Source organism: Carettochelys insculpta, chromosome 1, assembly GCF_033958435.1.
Source record: "Carettochelys insculpta isolate YL-2023 chromosome 1, ASM3395843v1, whole genome shotgun sequence".
Taxonomy (NCBI): domain Eukaryota; kingdom Metazoa; phylum Chordata; order Testudines; family Carettochelyidae; genus Carettochelys; species Carettochelys insculpta.
The window spans coordinates 132,852,608-132,871,057 of NC_134137.1; the positions used below are offsets into that span (position 1 = coordinate 132,852,608).

Below are 18,450 nucleotides of genomic sequence, written 5' to 3' on the forward strand. Positions count from 1 at the left end.
CCAGCATTTAAACATTTTTGGGGAGAGTGGGGGTTTACCAGAGACTATGATCCCACAAACTTCCAGAAAGTGGACAGTACATATGAGATTCTAAGCTCTGAATAATTCCTCATCAGTAAAAGATCTGCTGTTCACCCTATAAATGCAGTTCCAATAAAATACTCTGAGCCAAATTCCAGTCTCATTTACGTCAAAGCATGCCACTGAAGTGACCCTGTGTTTACACTGGTAGAGCAGCATTTAACCCTCTGATGGCTTGTCTAGATGAACATTTGGTGCACAGCAAGCTGGGATGTAAATATACCTAGTGCTAGCCTGCATCACACGCTCTCTCAAAGTTCGCTAGTGCACTTTGTCCGACTCCTGTTTCAAAGCTGCTAGATCAGAAAGCTAGATCCTAAAAAGACAATCTGTATACCTGCACAGAGTCATCCAAAATAAGCATAGCATTTCTATATCACTCTATTTTGCACAAGTGCTCTTTCACAATTTCTTAAAAGTGTATTTTGAATCAGTGTGCATAACCCAAGCAGCAGAAGAGAGTACATAGTTTAAAAAGGTCTTGAACCTGGAAATTATCACATAGATGTGATTTGCATTATGTCCTTCTGAAACTCAGGAATACAATATTGTGGATGTAGAGGGTCAAAGAGACAGTTTGCATCAAATTCTCCTAGCAGCATATTTGGGGATTTGTCAGTCTCTTGGTGATCCACCGTGTCCGACGATGATGTCTTGAGCTTGCACAGTGTAGTGAGGTGGGTTCAGCACACACAGACCAGGTGGGTTGGAGAAGCGAGAAGCCCCTCACTGGACCATGGCAGGCAGAGCCATGCCATGTTCAACTCTCCAACTGGAAGTCAATGCGTGGGACCGCAAGTACAAAGGGGAGGCCAGAGAATTCAGTTGGGTGCCAGGTGCTGAAGGAACCAGACACCTCTTGTGAGCTCCCGAGATGGGAGGCTGCTGCAGACCTGAGAGAGCTGATGACTGGCCTGGACCACCGTGGCCATCTACAAACTTCAGCCCAGAACAGCTGCAAGCACCGTCAGAGGCCTTCTTCCCCAGTGATTGAGACAATCCTCTACAGAGCCAGGTACACCTAGGAGGGAAAGCTAGGAAGGGACCCAGAGATAGCTGCCCCCTGTCTACCTACAAGTTAGTCATTGTGTTGTGATCAGAATCCCAGCTGACCCAGTGATGGACCATTCTGCCACTGCTAGAGCCCTGGCCTGGAACTGTTGGAAGTGATGTCCTGGTACCTGTGCTGCTTCCTGAAGCTCCCATTGCCTGGGAATGGTGATCTGCGGCCAACGAGTGGCCAACAAGAGCCAGGTCTTACTCTGTTCTTGCTTAGACTAAGGAGAACCTTGTTCTGTAAGTAATACTATTCATTTATGAAGAACCCATTTATGCAGTAAGTTGCTACTCACTATGAGTAAAGGTATCAGACTATGGTCCAGTGATATGAGAGGCATTTATAACAATATACAAGCAAGAATAGAAACAATAATTCTAAAATATGTTTAACAAACTATTGGAAAATTTATTTTAAAATTAGTGAAGAGTTTAAGACAAATTATTAGGGATGGTACAATAGGAAATCAGAAGACTGCTCCAACTACAGCCTACATTGTCTTTCTTTGTCTTGGTCCATTTCTAATGTCTTTCTATATTTTATGTATTGTCAAAGTAAAAAAGCTTTCATTGCCTAGTTTGTATATTAGTCACTATAACTGAAATAGAAGAGTAGATCTGTTTTATTCCCCCTTCCCCACATTGTCTCTTCAGAGATACAATGGATCTTTCCAGTGGATCTTCACAAAGGAAAAAAAACCATACTTGTACATTTTTCTTTTAAATAAATCCAACTTGTTAATAAATTCTTTAACTCAAACTTTTTTCATTCTCTGACCTATATCTTAATATAGATTATCTCAATGACCTCCTTTTTCCTTTCACCATTACCTCCCTCCTCATTCAAGATGGCATAACATTCTTAAGTTAACCACAGCAATTGGTTACTTAAAAAAGCAATTTCTTCAGGGCAGCTACAACAACCCCGACTGACAGTAGGTTAAGGTCTGGCCCTCTGTGTAATTTATCTTTTTAATGAATACACAAGCTAGAAATGAATGAAAGAAACCACCACTATGTGACCAGCAAACGGTCTGCTGACCACAGTTTAGCCGTGTCTACACGTGCACGCTACTTCGAAGTAGCTGCACTAACTTCGAAATAGCGCCCGTCACGGCTACACGTGTTAGCTGCGTCTACATGTGCACGCTACTTCGAAGTAGCGGCACCAACTTCGAAATAGCGCCCGTCGCGTCTACACGCGTTGGGCGCTATTTCGAAGTTAACTTCGACGTTAGGCAGCGAGACATCGAAGTCGCTAACCTCATGAGGAGATAGGAATAGCGCCCTACTTCGACGTTCAATGTCGAAGTAGGGACCGTGTAGACGATCCGCGTCCCGCAACGTCGAAATTGCTGGGTCCTCCATGGCGGCCATCAGCTGGGGGGTTGAGAGATGCTGTCTCTCCAGCCCCTGCGGGGCTCTATGGTCACCGTGGGCAGCAGCCCTTAGCCCAGGGCTTCTGGCTGCTTCTGCAGCAGCTGGGGATCTATGCTGCAGGCACAGGGTCTGCAACCAGTTGTCAGCTCTGTGTATCTTGTGTTGTTTAGTGCAACTGTGTTTGGGAGGGGCCCTTTAAGGGAGCGGCTTGCTGTTGAGTCCGCCCTGTGACCCTGTCTGCAGCTGTGCCTGGCATCCCTATTTCGATGTGTGCTACTTTGACGTGTAGACGTTCCCTCGCTGCGCCTATTTCGATGTTGGGCTGAGCAACGTCGAAGTTGAACATCGACGTTGCCGGCCCTGGAGGACGTGTAGACGTTATTCATCGAAATAGACTATTTTGATGTCACAACATCGAAATAAACTATTTCGATGTTGGCTGCACGTGTAGACGTAGCCGTTGGGTGCTATTTCGATGTTAACATCGACGTTAGGCGGTGAGACGTCAAAGTCACTAACCCCATGAGGGGATGGGAATAGCGCCCTACTTTGATGTTCAACGTCGAAGTAGGGACCGTGTAGCCGATCCGCGTCCCGCCACATCAAAATAGCGGGGTCCGCCATGGAAGCCATCAGCTGAGGGGTTGAGAGACGCTCTCTCTCCAGCCCCTGCGGGGCTCTATGGTCACCGTGTGCAGCAGCCCTTAGCCCAGGGCTTCTGGCTGCTGCTGCTGCAGCTGGGGATCCATGCTGCGTGCACAGGGTCTGCAACCAGTTGTCGGCTCTGTGGATCTTGTGTTGTTTAGTGCAACTGTGTCTGGGAGGGGCCCTTTAAGGGAGCGGCTTGCTGTTGAGTCCGCCCTGTGACCCTGTCTGCAGCTGTTCCTGGCACCCTTATTTCGATGTGTGCTACTTTGGCGTGTAGACATTCCCTCGCAGCGCCTATTTCGATGTGGTGCTGCCCAACGTCGAAGTTGAATGTCGACGTTGCCAGCCCTGGAGGACATGTAGATGTTATTCATCGAAATAGCCTATTTCGATGTCACTACATTGAAATAAGCTATTTCGATGTAGCATGCACGTGTAGACGTATCCTTTGAGAACCACTGGTCTCTAACTTTTCACTCATTTGTGTTCTTCATAATGAACTAATTAGAAGTGATTGCAGAGGGACTGGTGCTTTATTACACCAGTTTTACTTTAGTGTAATATCACTGAATTCAATGGAGTTACGCTGACTTTTTGTAAATCTTCCAGGCAGCATCCAGGCACAGTAAACTCTTTCCTCCCAACAGCTCTGGGCCTGGGAGGTTGCTGGATATTCAGTTATTCTGAATAATAGAGACGTATACCTACCAATGCATAACACTACAGAAAAACAAGATTAGATTTAAGAAACAAACAAAGAACATATGCAGAGTACTTTATTTACCAACAACAGTAGAATTGTACACTGTAAACTTATACTGTATTTGCTGTATCTATTCGTGTTTACTTTCACTAGACTGTACTTCTGGAAAACTTAACTAAAATTTATTTATGGTAAAATGTCAGTTATTTGAGAGTTCTGGATAATAGAATGCCAAATATGAAAAAAGTTTACTGTATCAATCTTCCTTTTAGAATTAACATGCCAAAGACTTGTATCCAACTGAAATCAGGAGCACTTTCCAAAATAGTATCTTCAAATTCTCTATTCCTTGAGAAGCTTCACGTCCACCTGAATTGTATAGATCTTACAATGCTACTGGTCCATGTTTGTGATGTTTGGCTCATCCCAGCAATACAGACATAATTTGTTCTACTGCAGTAGGTCCACGTAATGCTTATCAACTCCCTTCTAACACCTTCAAATGTTAACTGAGCCTATTACTTAATATATATATTTTATCAGGCTTCCAGACACATTGACTGAAAGGAGAAATTTAACATTAATTTGCAGTAACAAGTCTAAAAATGTACCTGAAAAATTCCATGAAAGAGAAGCCATAGCCATGCTGTTCTGCAATTCCTGCACAAACAACATTTGCAGATGCTCCAATCAATGTTCCGTTACCTGTAATTCAATAAATAAATAAATAGTGCAAGTTTATATTTGTCCTTTCCTTCTTACTCTACTTTTGCTTTGTCATTCAGTTAGTCTAGGTTGAAAACTTTAGATCTGCTAGTTAGAAAAGAAAAAAAAATAATTTATCTTGCATAAGTGTGAAAGGAAGTCATCTCAACAATATCTCACAGCCTACAAAGCTTAAAGCTTTCTTTCATGGATAAGTCTCAACCCATCCTCAGATCCCAAGCAAGCAAAGAGAATGGGAATGACACTATGTTGTCAAAATGACAGCAATGACCTGTATTCAGAGAATCTTTCTGATTATTGGTTGTATAAACAAGGAGGTGCTACCAAGATAAAATGGAGACAAAGAGGAGGAAGCACAGGTTAAGGAAAATACACCAGCAACATTATGCTGAACTATTGATTAAAGCTACTAAAAAAAGGATGCATTTCTTCTACGTATACTTTAGATTGGCTAATTAATTGCTTACATTTTCATCTCTTTTTTACACAGCCATAAAATTAGCATTTGTCAAAAAAAATCTCTAGCTTTCAAAGACCTGCTTGAACTTGACAACAGTTGTATAGCTGACTCCACCAGTCATAACTGGTATCCTTTACCAGTAAATCTGTTCTGGTTCATTGCTGGGAAAATCACAGTGCTTTCAGCATTCTCTTCTCTAAAAGAGGGCTTTCTCAAAATATGATAGAGCAGCTTATGTGTTCAATAGCACTATGTTAGGAACCCATTGTATGTATGTATGCATTTTTAACTGTGTTTCCTCTGGCATAAGATCATTCTCACATTCTAATCCTGTTATTCATTGCTGCGCTGAGATTCTTCTGGTCTGAGAAATTTAGAGAAAACTAAATTGGAAGGAAAATAATGCTGAGGTTAGATACTTTGACTTAACAAATATTTTGGGTCCTCCACAGCTCAGATTACGAAAAAAAAATAGAGCTGGGGAAAGGTAGTCTGGTGCTTTTCCAAATATTTATGTGCTGCAACTGCAAATTAGTGGCTAAGCCAGCAAACTTTCAACCATGAATAATTATTTTGTTCACATAACTTTCCACATCCCAAAATGTTCAGGAACAATAGTTTACATATTCTAAAACCCCATCTTCACATCAAGCAAAATAAAACTGTGGCATTCAGGAATGGGAGAAGAATGGAAGGTTAAGAGTGTGTGAAGTTTAAAAATATGGGGCTAAGTGGGATTCTACTAAAAACGGGTGGGGTAAGAAATGGTTTGCAACAGGTAATAAATAAATTACAGTTAATAAAATATGAAGATATTTAGCCATCAAATTAGTCAGTACGCCACTTTGGCCTGATTCTCCATAACATTTAAACTCTTACACCAGCAATGGAGTTAGCACAGGATAAGACTGGAATAAAGCAGTGGTGATGCAGGCCTTTCACTGACAAGCTATAAGGAACACAGACTGAACATAACAAGAACACTGAAGTCACCAAGCTAGCATGCTGTTGCTGCATTCTGAGGAAGCTACAAGCGATGGGAGTTCACTGCTAAGAGACTTGATATCACTATCTAAGTAGTTATAAGGCCTTAATCACCATATTATCTAAGGGCCTCACAAACATTAATGGATTTCTTCTCCTTAATGACTGGGCGAAGTGGGAAGTTTTGGGAGACGGGGAACTGAGGTACAAACTACATTAAATATCCAAAATCTTGCAGCAGGTCTGTGGTTAAATGAGGAATTGAAACCAGGTCTTCTAATTCCAGTCTAGCTTCCTTGTATGTTAGAACTTTCAAAACAAAAAGCAGTCAAGTAGCACTTTAAAGACTAACAAAATAATTTATTAGGTGATGAGCTTTCCTGGGACAGAAGTGGGTCTGTTCCATGAAGGCTCATCGCCTAATAAATTATTTTGTTAGTCTTTAAAGTGCTACTTGACTGCTTTTTGTTTTGATAGAATACAGACTAATATGGTTCTCTCTCTGTCACTATGTTAGAACTGTTCTTCTGCCTCTGGGCTGCTATTGTTAATTCAGCCTAGGGCTACCAAAGACCCAACCTGCGCAAATAATGCAATTAGAAGAATACTTTCAAAATTAGCCCTGTGTGTGGCTTTAAACAGAACAAACATAATCCAAGGTCACACTTAGGTGACTCTACCAATGAGACAGTCAAATTGCAATGTTTCTTTATGCCTACAATGGTATTTTTTCACAAGCCTCTGCCCTCTTCTTCACCTTCACCATCTTTCATCTCTTTTTAATTAAATTATGTTATTTCCTTGCAGTTGTCACATTTTCCTACGATTCAGTTTCCTTCCATGTGGGGTTGCTTTTCTTTTTATATTAAATGTATAGTTGTTTTTCTTTTCTCAGTTCCTCCACCATGAAGTAAAAGTTTTGAGAAACAATAAGTAGACACACATTTTTTGTTATGCCTCCTTTATATCTCTTAACTTTTCTCCAATTCTCACATTTCCGGCTCTCAGTGGCAAAGGACAGGCTCTAGTTCAAAAGGAATTATTTCTGGAAAGTCCTGCAGTCTGTGCTGTACAAGTCAGACTAGACAATCACAATGCTCCTTTCTGTCCTCAGACTTTTCAAACCTACAGTAGCTGTATGAGGAAAAATAAGGAAAGTTGTTCATCCCATTATTAAAGCCAGAACCCTGCAAAGAAAGCCATGGCTACACCTACACTAGAGACTTTTGTCGACAAAAGTGGCATTTTGTTGACAAAACTTGTAGAGCGTCCACATTACAAATGCATTCTATCAACAGTAGATCAACAGAATGCAGCATTTCTGTGGCAGCATTCTAGCATTCCTGCACAAGGCAGAACACCGTTCTCGACAGATTATGTCAAAAGAAAGTCAGTGTGGACACGTTGAGGGACCCTCTATTGACAGACAGGGCTTCCATGACACCAGGCAGCCCTGTCTGCTTCTGCTTCCAGTCAGCCATTCTGTCAAGAGAGAGGCTGGGCAGTCAACAGAGCGATCTGCTTGCGAATGTGGCTGCAATTTGTCGACAGAAGTTTTGTCAGAAGAAGATATCTTCCAACAGTAACTTCTGTTGACAGATTGCTGTAGGGTAGACATAGCTCATAAGAGCAGTGCTCTTTTCCCACCAGAATTTCCACTGCTGTCATTGGGACAGCCTGCTGGTGCAAGTGTGCACCCACCCGGATTCTTTCAGAGTGTCGGGGCCAAATGTTCCCACACTATGGAACTAGGCAGTGCACTATTGGAAGGAGGTGGACAGCCCTGGGTGGGGAAAGAACAGGTTAAGAGCTACTTAGAAAAGTTAGAGGTACACAAATCCATGAGTTCAGATTTAATGCATCCAAGGATACTGAGGGAATTGGCAGATGTCATTGAAGAGGCTTTGGCCATTATCTCTGAAAACTCATAGAGATCGGGAGAGATCCCAGATGATAGGAAAAAGGCAAACATAGTGCCCATCTTTAAAAAGGAAAGAAGGACAATCTGGGGAACTACAGACCAGTCAGTTTTACCTCAGTCCCTGGAAAAATCATGGAGGCTATCCTCAAAGAATCCATTTTGGAGCACTTGGAAGAGGCCAAAGTTATCAAGATTAATCAGCATGGATTTGCCAAGTGCACATCATGCCTGACCAACCTGATTAGCTTCTATGATGAGGTAACTGCCTCTGTGGACAAGGGGCAGTCAATGGATATGATATACCTAGACTTTAACAAAGCTTTTGATACAGTCTCCCACAACATTCTTGCTCATAAGTTAAGGAAGTATGTATTGGATACATGAACTGTAAGATGGATAGAAGGCTGGCTTGATGGATGGGGCCCCATCAGTAACGGTCAAGGGCTCAGTATCTGGTTGGCAGTTGGTTTCAAGTGGAGTGCCCTAAGGATTGATTCTAGGGTCAGTATTGTTCAACATCTTTATTAATGACCTGGATGAGGGGATGGATTGCACCCTCAGCAAATCTGCAGATGACACTAAGTTAGGGGGACAGGTAGATACACTGGAGGGTAGGAATAGGGTCCAGAGAGACCTAGACAATTTGCCAAGTATCAGAGAGGTAGCCGTGTTAGTCTGTATCTTCAAAAACAACAAGAAGTCCTGTGGCACCTTTTAGACTAACAGATATTTTGGAGCACAAGCTTTCATGGGCCCATGAAAGCTTGTGCTCTAAAATATGTTAGCCTGTAAGGTGCCACTAGACAAACTGGTGGATTGAGCCAAAGGAAATCTGGTGAGGTTCAGCAAGGCGAAGTGCAGAGTCCTGCACTTGGGATGAGAAGAATCCCAAGCATTGTTACAGGCTGAGGACTGACTGGCTAAGTAGCAATGCAGCAGAAAAGGACGTGGGGGATACAGTAGATGAGAGGCTGGATAGGAGTCAACAGTGTGTCCCTGTAGCCAAGAAGGCTAACAGCATATTGGGATGCACTAGGAGAAGCTTTTTCAGCAGCTCTACTACTACTACTACTACTACTTAACCCTTGTACTTACTACTTAACCCATGGAGAATAGGTCATCTACCAGTCTCCTCCACTATACTCTGTCTTGGGACAAAACTTCTAGCTGACTCCAGAAGTACCTAGTTGTTCTGCTTCAATCTCAGCAGACCTTCTCCATGTTGCCTGAGGTCTTCCTCTTTTGCATTTTCCTTGCGGATTCCATATGGAAGCTCAATGGACTATGCTGGATGATGGTTTTCTGAGAGTGTGGCCTAGCCACCCCCACTTTCTTCTCTTGCTTTCAATGTCAATTGATTTTTGTCCTGCTCTGTTCTGAAACTCCTCATTTGTGATGAAGTCTTGCCATTTGATGTGAAGTATGTACCTCAGACATCTGTTTATGAATGTCTGTAGTCTGTGATTTGAAGACATTTTATTACGCCAGATCTCACATGCATACAAGAGCACAATCTTCATATTCATGTTGAAGATCCATAGTTTCATCTTATTTGTGATCTCCATATGGGATGGAGAGTCTTGAATGCAGCTGTTGCTTTCCCTGTCCTGGCATTGATATTCTTATCTGTTGCTCCATCTATGCCCATAATATTTGACATGATATATAATCTATTTGGAACACTCAAGAGATCCCACAAGACTGGAAACATGGCTAACTTATCAAGCTTCCAAAGAAAGGCAACCTGAAGGAATGCAAGAACTGGAGGTGCATCACATTACTGTCTATTCCAGGAAAAGTGTTCAATAGGATTCCCTTGGAGGGAATGAAAACAGAAATTGACTGACAGCTAAAAGAAGAACAGGCCAGCTTCCGAAGTGAGGGATCATGTACTGACCAAACAGCAACTCTCATAGTGATCACAGAACAGTCGCTGGAGTGGAACTCCCTCTGTACATAGTCTTCATAGACTTCAAAAAAGCCTTTGACCCTGTTGATAGAGACACCTTGTGGAACCTACTGCAACACTGTGGCATCCCATCCAAAATTATTAACTTGATTCATTCAACATGTATATGGAGCCACACTAAATTGAACTGTCATGGCACACCATTGACCTCCGTACTCCTGGCAACTGTGAGGCGTGAGGGGAGTTGGCAGGAGAGCTTCTCTTGTTGACATCCCACTTTGGGAATGGTGGCAAAAATCGATTTTAGATATGTTGACCTCAGCTATGCAATTTTCATACCTGGTTTTGCATATCTAAAATCAATTTTATCACAGTGTAGACCTGGCCATACTGCTTCATAGTATGAATGACAGCACAGAAGGACAAAAAAACTGCTACCAAAACTTCAAAAGGGTATTCCCAGGCCAAGCAGTATCAGTCATTTGAAGACATTCATTGACTGCAGTTAGTTTTCTCACTCCATCTCTGTCTCTCAATGCATTAAGAAATATTTATTTAGAGATATGAAATCAAACTTGTGTCTTACACATACATTTGTACAAGATATTGCAAGAAGGGCAAGTCACAAGAAATAGATCCATAAACTAAAAGAAAGCAAAGGAATCAGGAAGCACATGAAAAGATTTTTTAATTCCAAAACAATTCAAACTGATAGCTAGTCTATTGTCTTCAAACCCTCTCAGAAGAGACTGCTGCTTTGATGACAGCACATTTTTTGCCAAATAACACCCCCAAAGGAGATAACAGAAATAATTCTAATATTATATGAAAAATCTGCATCTTCCTTTGGATCAAGGAAACAGAGCTGACAATATCCTTGAATCTCAGAGTTCTATCAAAGTACAATAGTGATCTCCAAATAACAAGAGATTTTACACACTTCATAGAAGTTGCAATAATGCTTAAGCATATTGAGCCCTCAGAATAAAAGTTAATGCCTTAGAAATTAATTTATTTCCCAGAGTGGGTTTAAGTTGGGAGGGAAATAGTCTTAAATGTTATCTGAAAGTTGCAAGGGTTTTTTTTTTTCATTTGTTTGGTTTGGGGTTTGTTTATTGTTGTATTTCATTATTTGGCTTAATTAGATTTCGTCTTAGTTGGCTTATGGAATTAAACTGAAATCCCCATGAAAGACAATTTTTTGTTTCCTTTCCTTTTAACTTCTATCTTTGTAATAGGTGAGGTATTTGTGAATGAAAAAAACATTTTTGACACAAAAGAATCACAAAAAAATCAGGATTAGGCAAATGTACATGAAAATGCACACACATATCCAGTTCATTAGGATGATGTTTCAGTAAACAAGGGTTATGTATTTCCAAGAAATCCATAAAATCACGGCATGACTACTAAAGAATAGCAAGGGCTAAATGGTATAGTTTAAATTTTACTTATGTCTAGTATTTACTTACTTATTTACAATGTTATATAAAGATATCATGTTAAAAAGCAACAACAGGGGAGGGATAGCTCAGTGGTTTGAGCATTGGTCTGCTAAACCTGGGGTTGTGAGCTCACTCCTTGAAGACGCCATTTAGGGATTGGGGCAAATAGACATCAGAGAGGGTGCTTGGTTGTGCTAAAAGGGCAGGGGACTGGACTAGATGACCTCCAGAGATTCCTTCCAGTTCTAGAATATGTGTATCTCCAATTACAATGTAATGACCGTTGTTCTCTTGATTTTAATAACGTCTATGATAATACATTTGCAATTAGCATAGGGGCAAGGGTGTTGCAAAAAATTAGTTTGTATGTGCTAAATGCAATGTTTTCACTGTCTGGCTATAGGAAAAGAAGGGCAGGATACCCTTGATATAAAGTTAATCAGGCCACAACTTTAATATTAGATGTCTGCGACCTCCCAGCACATAAACATGCAGGCAACTTCATGTTCATTCAAATAAGTAGCTGGGACTTCCACCAGAGCCACTTTTTATTTTACATCCAGGTCCATCCACTTGCCCTAATCAGACGGTTAAAGTGGTCTATATGAAAGTGGTGTACAAGAAAGCTCTCGGACAAACCAATCATAGGAGCCCCAACCCCCCTGCCATTCTACTCCTTTAACCAACACCTCCTTTTAAAGTCCTGGCCCTTTTATCTGGTCACTGGAGCTGTGTCTACAAGTGCATGCTACTTCGAAGTAGCGGCACTAACATCGAAATAGCGCCCGTCGCGGCTACACACGTCGGGCGCTATTTCGAAGTTAACTTCGACGTTAGGCGGCGAGACGTCGAAGTCGCTAACCTCATGAGGGGATCGGAATAGCGCCCTACTTCGACATTCAACGTCGAAGTAGGGACCGTGTAGACGATCCGCGTCCTGCAACGTCGAAATTGTGGGGTCCTCCATGGCAGCCATCAGCTGGGGGGTTGAGAGACGCTGTCTCTCCAGCCCGTGCGGGGCTCTATGGTCACCGTGTGCAGCAGCCCTTAGCCCAGGGCTTCTGGCTGCTGCTGCTGCAGTGGGGGATTCATGCTGCATGCACAGGGTCTGCAACTCGTTGTCGGCTCTGTGTATCTTGTGCTGTTTAGTGCAAGTGTGTCTGGGAGGGGCCCTTTAAGGGAGCGGCTGGCTGCTGAGTCCGCCCTGTGACCCTGTCTGCAGCTGTGCCTGGCACCCTTATTTCGATGTGTGCTACTGTGGCGTGTAGACGTTCCCTCGCTGCGCCTATTTCGATGTGGTGCTGCACAACGTCGATGTTGAACATCGACATTGCCAGCCCTGGAGGACATGTAGACGTTATTCATCGAAATAGGCTACTTCGATGTAGGCTTCACATGTAGACGTAGCCTGGATGGCTTTCCTATGGAGTACCTGCCACTCAACATCTGCCACAAGAAGGTGCCAGCAATTAGGTTGGCTGCCTCTTGTTGACTGGGGAATGGGCTTTTAACGCCAGGACTTTCACTTTTTAAAAACCAGGGTAGTCAACACTACCCCTCCACCCACCTTCTTAAGGTAGTTTCTGACCTCCTGCCACCAGTAAAATACTTCTATCTTCCTCCAGCCAGTCTGGACAATGTCTCCCTCTCCCCTGAATTCAGGGGCAGCGCAGGTATTTAAATGATTTGTAAGCTCTTTGATACAGGGAATCGAATTGTTTTTGCATGGCCTAGCACAACAAGGTGTCTATTCGTGAATGAGATGTTTGTCCACCATTGTACATCAAATAAAATTTAATAAACATTACATTTAAAAGGACATTTTAATTGTTATGCTAAAATATTTCCCCAAATTTTCTCACAAATATTCACAGAGTGTGCAATTTAAAACATACAAAACTTAAAATAAATGGGCCATAAATTCAGGTTTCCGTAGAGTCAGGTTATTGTAAAAATATTCAAACTAGGCTAAGACAGAGGAAGCTTGTAAAATAACTGCCTTGGAAAAACTTGGAGTTCAGTAAAGCAAGTGAATCTATCATTTTGCTGCTCAAAAAAACTTGCAGAGATTCTAGCCAAAGGCCAACTATAAGATCATATAAATGAAGTGACTACTGAAGCTAATAGACCCAGCACAATCTAGATTAAGGCTAGGACATGAAATTGAAAAAGCTTTAGTGACACTGATAGATGATGTCTTACAGTCAATGGGTGGTGCATGGAAATTTGTTCTTGTCTTCCGATTTATCTACAATATGTGATGTTGTCTAATATGCAATACAAATGCCCCACTGAAGGGCAGTGGTAGTAGGAAGATGTGTTAAATGACTTAAGATCTTCTTGGAGGGCCTTACCTAAGGAACAATGATGGGAAGCTGCACCTTCACCACTGAACCTCTCACTTGCAAAGTCCCACAAAGATCAGTTCTCTTATTCAACATCTATACCCATTCACTAGTTGATCTGGTTACATGGCATGGACTTAAGCACCAACAATATGCAGATGGCACAGGGCTCTACCTCTCTGTAAACACATATGACTACAGCATAAGCACCAAGATGGCAGAGTTCTGAATGAGATCGGATCACAGATTGGTGCTGAATTTAAACAAGACAGATGTTGAGTCTGAGAAAGAGGAAAGAACTCTGATGTGTTTGCATCCATGGTGCAGCCTCTACAGGTTGAAGGTGAACAGCCAAAAATGGTTGATTTGGCTTACAGTTTAGGAACACTTTTGGGCTGTTTCTACGCAGGCCACTTCCTTCGGAAGTGGCATTCTAATATAGGGAATGAAAGATGCTAATGAGGCATGTATGCAAATTCCCTGTGCCTCATTAGCATAATGTCACATGATTTGGAGTGTGGAAGACCATTCTTCCGGACTCCAAAATGCCGTGTAGAAGCGCAGCCACCGGGGGGTCTTCCGGAAGAAAGTCCTTCTTCCAGAGGCCCCTTCTTCCCAAAAATTTTTGGGAAGAAGGGGTTTACGGAAGGAAAGCTTCCTTCCGGAAGCCCCCCCCAAGGGCCACACTTCTACATGGCATTTTGGAGTCCGGAAAAATGATCTTCCAGACTCCAAATCACATGACATTATGCTAATGAGGCACAGGGAATTTGCATTCATGCCTCACTAGTATCTTTCACTCCTTGTATTAGCATGCCACTTCCAAAGGAAGTGGCCTGTGTAGAAACGGCCTTGAATTCCTGATTGTCAATAGCTCTCACACAGCAGCATCTGCAAGTAATGCTTTTTACCATCTCCTGTTGGCGAGGAGATTCCAACCCATCCTGCTGGACCTGGTCTTGGTTATAACTGTCTTTGTCACTTCACAGTTGAACTACAGCCATGTTACATATCTGGACATGAAGCCAGCAAACCCATAGGAAATTACAACTAATACAGAATGCTGAAGTGTATCAAAATTGTTCTCCACTCTTGAAACTGTCTTTTCATAGACTACTGAGACAAGTTCAAAGTCTTGGTCATTGTCCTGAAGGCACTCCATGGACTGGGCCCAGAATATATAAAATGTTGCATGAAGCTCTGGGATGAAGATCACTGTTGACAACTTCACTCCTCTGTCACAGCTGAACTTTATAGCAGAAAGATAGGCCTCATCTTTGTATTAGACAGAGCCATTTTATGGGCTAATTTGAGGTTGTAGCATGAACTCCCACAGGAATGAAGAGTCTTTAGAAACTTCAACTTCTTCTCCAAGTGTAAGGCATGCTACAATCTTGCCTTCTCTAATATAAATACATGGCAGTGTTTACATTAAAACAGAAACAAAATTCTATTAAAGCAAAACACTATACAAGTTGAACTTCTCTAGTCTGACACATCAGGACCTGACTGGTGCCAAATAAGAGAATTTGCTGGACCATGGGAGGTCAATGCTGTTTAGCAGTATTACCAACACTTTCACTGCTTACTGGGTATTTAGAACACATTTAGTGGTAAATTGCAGCTAAACAACAGCACAGAATGCTGAAAGACAGGATTGGTGTCAATAAACAAACTTTACGGGACCATGAAAAACTTGGCCATACATAAGATAAGTGGTCATCCGGCTAACTAAAGTCATGCCAGATTTCAGATATTATCAGATGAGAGTGTGCCAGACTAGCAGGTTTCCCCCTTGAAAGAGAGTGAGAGAGAGAATGAGAGGTTAATCACATCTCTTAATATACTAAAGGAAGAAGTTCAGATAGTATGGTCATAATAAAAGTATAAGAAGATACAAAAACTACAATAGAATTTACTTATTCTACTGTAGACTTGATATAGTTTTGTGCAGTCAGTATGTGGAAACAAGAGGAATGTTCTTTCTGGGATATCTGTTAAGGAATGATGGTGAGAAATATGATATTTCTGGTATCTTTTCTCAAGCAACTTAAGCTCCTCAAATGTCAGATCTGTTTGTTCAGATTAATATTCCTTCAAGGAATGTAAAAGACCGGATTAGCCCCAAGTACAAGAAAAGAAATCGACAGTTTTGGCCTGGGATAAAACAATTAAGAATGATTCAGAAACAAAAGCCTCATATTTAAATGAATTGAATTCTAAGTATGCCAGCCTTTGTTTTCTCTTTCTGCGCTCACCGAGAATTAGTACATCTGGGAGGGTGACCACACACCTGGTTTAGTAGACCTGATTTAGTAGTTGCATGGTCTGAACGTTGGTTCAGTTCTCAGGACAAGAGGATATGGGCATTTCCTTAACTAATCTAAACAAAATTCTCATTTAATAAATTATGGGTCAGGCCTCCCACTCACTTTTGAAGCAAAATATTTTGTATGTAGCTCAAAATAGGCAAAGTGATGATTAAACTCCCTTATGCATTCAGTTTCCTACACTGACATAATTCTGACTACAGAATGAAACATTCAATTAAGACTCTTATTAGCCCAACAAAATAAGTCATCACATAGCTTAGCTAACTTTCTTTATTTCACAAAAAGTCAATTCAGATTTCCCTCTTCAAGCAGAATCGGCTGATTTGCATGTATGAAACTTCATTTTTGACTTTGTATACTTATTGTTATAGTCTGACTTCATAAACAATCAAAAATCACTAGAATAAAGTTTTTGGACTATAAAGAGCCAGAGGGACATGAAAAATTAAATTAAGATTTGAATCCTAATTGTTCTTAAAACAACCAGCAGTCAGGGAGTGGCAGAGGAAGAATCACATTTTGTACATGATCATACTGGACTTCAACTAAGCCTGTTTCTAGAATATTAGAAGAAATTTACTTATATTAGCTGGATCGCATTCTGTGCTCTTACTCCAACTCACTACTTCTGTGCACAAACTCAAGATGAGCATTACAGATTACAGCACAGGGGTATGAAGAGATTTCAGTTTAGAAAATGAAACATTTTTTTCTAACCTGACATCATTTGAGTAACATATTCCTGCATCAATGCCCTGAGTGGATTACATTTTTACCTGTGCATATAGCCTACAAAAAATATAGATAAATAAAAAGTTTTAGCTAACTTTCCCAGACTTCATTATGTGCAGAAACACTTAAGCACTTAGCACTGCTTCCATGAGACCACCTTCTGTAATTATGTCAGACTCAACTTTAATTGTTGGAATTAGGGGAAAATCAGCAATCAAAATTTCTGCCATTATTGAAAGTGGAGTTCTGTTGTTTTACAGGTTTGAGCTTGAGGGACACAAGGCAGGCTGCAGCAGAACCTTTGTGTGTTACTTTACTGTCTCCCACTGTAGTAAATAAGCAGGAAGTATTTCTCTCTCTAATGCAAACCTCTATAACATCAAGATGGAAAATCTGAGACATCAAAAGACACACCTCTCAAGAAAGGCAATGTACATAGAACTGAAATAGAAATGGATCACTATCAATGGCTCAGTATCAATAGTCTACTCCCTGGTATTTTATCCATTTATGCACCTGAAATGAAGTCTTCTTCCATCAAAAGCCTTTTATACTGCATGCCACCAACATTTTACACATTTTTCTTTGTTCATATTTCTAAGACTCAGAAGCTGGGACTTCAGCCAACTGAATTTAAAGAGCAGGATTGTCAACATGAACCTCAACTTAGCCATGATTCAGGTTCCTTTTTAAAATGCTTCTGTAATTCCTGCTGGCAAGACTACCATGTTGGCCATGACCCCGCTACAATTGAAACTTTGTGGTATATTACATACTGGGCGTGAATAATGTCTTTCCATACTGGTCAGTGAACCTGCACTAGAATCCTGATTGCACTCTTGCTGTGTGGATAGAGTTTTCCTGTTCAATGTCCCTCTACTGATTTTTCAGTATTCCTGCCAACAACACTAGCTATCAGCGATCTGCCAGAATAGGAGCCCGATTTAGAAAAAGCTTAGCTCAGCAAAATCAGAAATCTGGTAAAGTTAGGTCTCTTTTGCTGCAACAGTTTTTAAAAGCATGGTATGACTTCCTCTGCTTCTCCGCCTAGAAATCCGCAATACATTTAAGCAGAAGGCACTTGCCAGCTGTAAACTGTAGATCAGTTCACACTCTTATTTCACTAGGTCATCAATACAAAACAATGTGTTTAAATTAAATAATCTGAAATATAGAGAGCACAAGCTTCAAGCAAAGGACATGCTTAAATTCATGACAAATAAATGTGTTAAGTATATAAATACAATTACATAAACCTACATTTGTGTTTTCAGGAGTCCAAAATGCCAGCTGTGCTGTCTTTCTCCAATCATTAGTCTATGACTAATTTGCAAGTAATCACTTTCCACAAAGAGAAAATCATCAGAACAAGTAGAATGTCACCATTCATCCTATCCACACACTGTTGCTACTACCTCTACCTAAAGTTGATAAAGTTTTTAAGAAATTGCTACATCTTTTTGAATATTTGCCCCTCAGCCTGAAATATATCTAAATAAAATCATGTTAAAACTATGTTGTTTGTATTTTTGACTGGTGAAGACTATTTTAAAAGTCAGTTCTTAAAAATGGTGTACAGTTTTAGAAACTGCAGTACTGTTCTGTTCAAGGTTTCAATTCTGATTTTGCAATCCATGATGGATTGATTTTAGCCACCTAATAGAACACTTCTCTCTTAGTGGCCACAACTTCCAATAACCACACATTCGACTGTCGCCATGACACTG

General features: G+C 41.1%; 1 protein-coding gene across 1 annotated transcript in view; it reads right to left on the reverse strand.

Moving 5' to 3' along the window:
* OCA2 (OCA2 melanosomal transmembrane protein) overlaps nt 1–18,450 on the reverse strand; it is a 338,099-nt gene that overhangs the window by 62,725 nt on the left and 256,924 nt on the right. Inside the window, exon 22 of the mRNA XM_074983294.1 lies at nt 4,480–4,573. Within this exon, the coding sequence (XP_074839395.1) occupies nt 4,480–4,573 (94 nt within the window). The remainder of the gene's footprint in view (nt 1–4,479; nt 4,574–18,450) is intronic.